The sequence below is a fragment of the Triticum aestivum genome, chromosome 6A (assembly GCF_018294505.1).
Source record: "Triticum aestivum cultivar Chinese Spring chromosome 6A, IWGSC CS RefSeq v2.1, whole genome shotgun sequence".
In the NCBI taxonomy this organism is placed as follows: Eukaryota; Viridiplantae; Streptophyta; class Magnoliopsida; order Poales; family Poaceae; genus Triticum; species Triticum aestivum.
The window spans coordinates 566,917,457-566,922,597 of NC_057809.1; the positions used below are offsets into that span (position 1 = coordinate 566,917,457).

General features: G+C 45.1%; 1 protein-coding gene across 1 annotated transcript; it reads left to right on the top strand.

Moving 5' to 3' along the window:
* Positions 1-337: 337 nt before the first annotated feature.
* On the top strand, positions 338-884 carry LOC123131064 (pathogenesis-related protein PR-4-like). Its single transcript, XM_044550829.1, has 2 exons — positions 338-604; positions 714-884. Exons 1-2 carry the CDS (start codon positions 338-340, stop codon positions 882-884), a joined length of 438 nt encoding a protein of 145 aa, XP_044406764.1.
* The last annotated feature ends 4,257 nt before the right edge of the window (positions 885-5,141 follow it).

A 5,141-nucleotide genomic window follows, 5' to 3' on the forward strand; every position in this document is an offset into this window, starting at 1 on the left:
AGCTCACAGCATGAGTTTAAGTGAGCAAAGCATAGTTTGTGTAACCACTTATGTATCATCGAATAAACTACTAACTTGATATATACTCTAGGTGCAGAGGTGCTTACTGAGATTAAAAATTATGATCAAGTGAAGGCGATGATTACAATCCCCAGGCTTGAAGCTGATGTCAGAACCAGAGTCTATAAATACGGCCGGTCACAAACTGAGCAATACACAACAACTCAAGTACCACATTAGCAGCAGCTGGTTGTCCAATTAGGCACCAATAACTAGTTGCGGCAGTAACTAGCTAGAAAGAGGCACGGCAACGGTGGTCGCCGCCGCTGGCGCAAGAATGCCGGTGTCGGTGCTGGTTCTCGTGGCATTGGTCGTGGTCTGCCTGTCCGCCAACGGGGCGGCGGCGCAGAAGGCGAGCGGCGTGGCGGCGACGTACAACCTTTACAACCCAGAGAAGATCAACTGGGACCTGCGCGTGGCCAGCGTCTACTGCGCGACGTGGTACGCCGACAAGCCGCTGGCGTGGCGGCAGAGGTATGGCTGGACGGCGTTCTGCGGCCCCGCCGGCGCGCACGGCCGGCCGTCCTGCGGTCGCTGCCTCAAGGTACGTACTCATATGCTTGCCGATCTCCGTCCATGGATGGTTTGCATGAGAAAATGGTTAGCTTTATTATGGATCGCGTGTTGTTTGATCGGTGGGACACTGTCGCCAGGTGACGAACAGGGCGACGGGGGCGAGGACGGTGGCGAGGGTGGTGGACCAGTGCGACAACGGCGGGCTCGACCTTGACGTCACCGTGTTCCGGCAGATCGACACCGACGGAGGCGGCGTGGCCAACGGCCACCTCCTCGTCGACTACGAGTTCGTCGGCTGCCAAGACTGATCGTTCTCGAGATGACCGCATGCTACACATAATTATGCTCGTTGCACCGAATAAGTATGCATGGAGATAAGTAGCCCCTGCAAGAATAAAACGCAACCAAAATCAGTAGTATGTCGGCTTCGAGGCCTGCAGCACATGTTGTTTTCCGATTCTGAATAGTATCTCTTTTCATGTAACTCACAAATCATGGCAAGTAAATTATATTATATCACATCGACAAGACATGTAACTTGCTAAGTTGCTATTGGCTTACTACGCAATTTTCAAATAAGTTAAATTTATATTGCAAAAAACATCGTGACATGTGCGCTAAGACCGATTACATACTACTAGTGCGGTAGACGCGCTCCATGGCACCAATTGCCATTCGGTTTTACACTTAGGATGGATAACTTCGTAACGAAATTCTTGTATTTTTTCCCCCAAAATGAAAATCTTATATTCAGCAACTGGGGGGCACCTTTATTGTGGGATTATTGAATTTTGGTTGAGAAAAATCAAAACAAAGCTAGCAAATGATGAGGATACAACCAACCTGTGGCAATCCATGCGCTTATGCCAAATGGTGCAAGGAGATCTACTTCCAGCAAGGATGGCCGTTCTTCGGGGATTGGATTGAAAAAAGAATGAATGATAAATAGTGAAGCCTATTCGAATAGCACAAACCGACAGCAAACATCTATAGATATGAAAGCCTCAATTTGAATTCCAAGTCAACAACACTCATGACCTACGACCTACTCGTTAAGTCCAACCGGTCCCCTCATTTCAAAAGAGAAGATACAATGTAGATTTCAGTCCCAAATCCTAAGAGATGGAGGACTTCAAACGCTCCACGGAAGAGGATGCACATAATCCAAATGCATCCACCTTTTGGACCCTCCCAAATCCTAAGAGATGGAGGACTTCAAACGCTCCACGGAAGAGGATGCACATAATCCAAATGCATCCACCTTTTGGACCCTCCTAGTCCATGCAACCTTAAGGGTACCAATTTTCTTATGTTTGCAACGTGGGCAATTGGGCATAAATATTCTAATGGTTCAGTATTAACTATGTCAAATATATATCTTTGGTATGATGGACATGCACATTAGATAAAACATAACCAACTTTTTTGTACCGCTAAATAGCTCTTGTCTTCCTCCACCCACTATTTTCGTCTCCCAAATCCAAGCAACTGCTGTGAAACCCAATGATTGAATTTCGATAAAGCACCCTCTGTAAAAAAAATAGAACTAAATTCCATCATATATAATTCAAATCAAACCAATTCAGCGAACAAGTTAAAAGATGAACAGCATAGACATCAAGTATACTACTTATACAGTTATAGAACTAGACGTTATGTGTCTAGTCCAATGCCATCACAAATCAAGTAGTGGTTACTAGTTAAGATTTGTGAGCAATGCGAAGGTCGCATCTTGGATTTTTGAGTTTCTTCTCTTGAGGGCTCCTTTCTCCTTGTTTCTTTTGCTCCCTTGAGCTCTTCCTTCCTACTCAATAGTTAAATTTTAGTACCACATTAACAAGGCAAATTTTAGTACAACAGTGTGAAATTTTAGTAGCAAGGTAATTTTAGTACAACAAGGTAAATTGTACTACAACAATTCAGGGTAAATTTTAATACAAGAAGTCTGAGCACTGGTAGAAAAAGAGGCTTCCGTCCAGCCCCATTAGTCGCGAAAGTGTAGGAACCGCGACTAATGAAGTCTTTAGTCGCGGTTCGGCAGACGAACCGCGACCAAAGGCCTGGGCCCAGGGCGCTCGGTGGCCAGCTGGTGCACGTGAGGGGCTTTAGTCGCGGTTGGCCAGGCCAACCGCGACTAAAGGTGCGCAAAGGCCTTTAGTCGCGGTTGGCCAGGCCAACCGCGACTAAAGCTCCTCCCCTATATATACCAGTTCAGCACACTCACTTAGCCATTTGGTGCCACTTCTCTTCACAAGCTTCACAAGGGGGTGTAGGTTTGCTTTTGGTTCCTCTTATGCACACAAGGGGGTGTAGATTGGCCTGCTCTTAGTAACCTTTCGGGACTGTCAAATAAGGGATACAATGCATGCACGCACTGCTTACATGAGACTGAAAGTGTACATTTGCCAAATTGTAAGAAGAACGTGTACCTTGGGCATCGTCGATTTCTTCCGAAAATTCATCCAGTAAGAAAGAAAGGCAAGCATTACAACGGCAAGGCAGATCACCGGCCGAAGCCTGCGGAACGCACTGGTGCTGAGGTATTTGATATGGTCAAGGATTTGAAAGTCATCTTTGGAAAGGGTCCTGGCGGACAATCAGTTCCGAAGGGAGCTGACGGGCACGCAGCCATGTGGAAGAAGAAATCTATATTCTGGGAGCTAGAATATTGGAAAGTCCTAGATGTCCGCTCTGCAATCGACGTGATGCACGTTACGAAGAATATTTGCGTGAACCTCCTAAGCTTCTTGGGCGTGTATGGGAAGACAAATGATACAAAGGAAGCACGGCAGGACCAGCAACGTTTGAAAGACCCTGATGACCGGCATCCGGAATGGTTTCAAGGTCGTGCCAGCTACGCTCTGACCAAAGAAGAGAAGGTCATCTTTTTTGAATGCCTGAGCAGTATGAATGTCCCGTCTGGATTCTCGTCCAATATAAAGGGAATAATAAACATGGCGGAGAAAAAGTTCCAAAACCTGAAGTCTCACGACTGCCACGTGATTATGACGCAATTGCTTCCGATTGCTTTGAGGGGGCTCCTGCCGGAAAATGTTCGAGTAGCCATTGTGAATCTATGTGCATTCCTCAATGCAATCTCTCAGAAGGTAATCAATCCAGAAGTTCTACCACGGTTACAGAACGATGTGATCCAATGTCTTGTCAGTTTCGAGTTGGTGTTCCCGCCATCCTTCTTCAATATTATGACGCACCTCCTGGTTCACCTAGTCGAAGAGATTTTCGTTCTCGGTCCTGTATTTCTACACAATATGTTCCCCTTCGAGAGGTTCATGGGAGTATTAAAGAAATATGTTCGTAACCGTGCTAGGCCAGAAGGAAGCATCGCCAAGGGCTATGGAAATGAGGAGGTAATTGAGTTTTGTGTTGACTTTGTTCCTGACCTTAAGCCGATTGGTCTTCCTCGATCGCGGCACGAGGGGAGACTAAGTGGAAAAGGCACGATCGGAAGGAAATCAACGATATGTATGGACGGCCATTCTCTGACTGAAGCACACCACACTGTACTGACCAATTCCAGCTTGGTGGCTCCGTACTTTGAGAAACACAAGAATATTATACGCTCGGACAACCCGGGGAAGCCTGAATCCTGGATTAGGAAGGCCCACATGGAGACTTTCGGCAGTTGGTTGAGAAAACATTTAATGAATGACAATGATGTTGTAGATCAGCTGTACATGTTGGCCAAGACACCATCTTCGACTATAACGACTTTCCAAGGGTACGAGATAAATGGGAATACATTTTACACGATCGCCCAAGATAAAAAGAGCACCAACCAAAACAGTGGTGTCCGCTTTGATGCAGCAACCGAGAATGGGCAAAAGGTCACATATTATGGTTACATAGAGGAGATATGGGAACTTGACTATGGACCCTCCTTTAAGGTCCCTTTGTTCCGGTGCAAATGGTTCAAGCTAACAGGAGGTGGGGTAAAGGTGGACCAGCAATACGGAATGACAATGGTGGATTTCAACAATCTTGGTTATCTTGACGAACCATTCGTCCTAGCGAAAGATGTCGCTCAGGTTTTCTATGTGAAGGACATGAGTAGCAAACCGAGGAAACGGAAAGATAAGAAAACGATCAGCGCATCATGCGATGATCCAAAGCGCCACATTGTTCTTTCAGGGAAAAGAAACATCGTGGGAGTGGAGGACAAGACAGACATGTCAGAAGATTATAATATGTTTGCTGAAATTCCGCCCTTCAAAGTGAACACCGACCCAAGCATTAAGTTAAATGATGAGGATGCTCCATGGATACGGCACAATCGTAAGCAAGCAGGGACACAAGGGAAGAAATGATGTGTACTAATTTATTGTATCAAACCTTTTGTCAAACCTTCAAGGGGTTTTAAAATGAATTAGTTTTATTTTTCTGATTTTTTTGATATATAATTGTATTTTTAAGATTTGAAAATGAAGAAAAAAACAAAAGAAAAAAACAGAAGAAAAAAACAGAAGAAAAACATAAGAAAAAAGGAAAAACAGAAGAAAAAAACAGAAGAGAAAAACAGAAGAAAAAAGGAAAAAGGAAAAAGGAAG

Coding starts and splice junctions, on each gene's coding strand:
- LOC123131064 (XM_044550829.1), top strand. CDS start 338: ATGCCGGTGTCGGTGCTGGTTCTCGTGGCATTGGTCGTGGTCTGCCTG. Junction 605..713: donor CCTGCGGTCGCTGCCTCAAG/GTACGTACTCAT, acceptor CACTGTCGCCAG/GTGACGAACAGGGCGACGGG.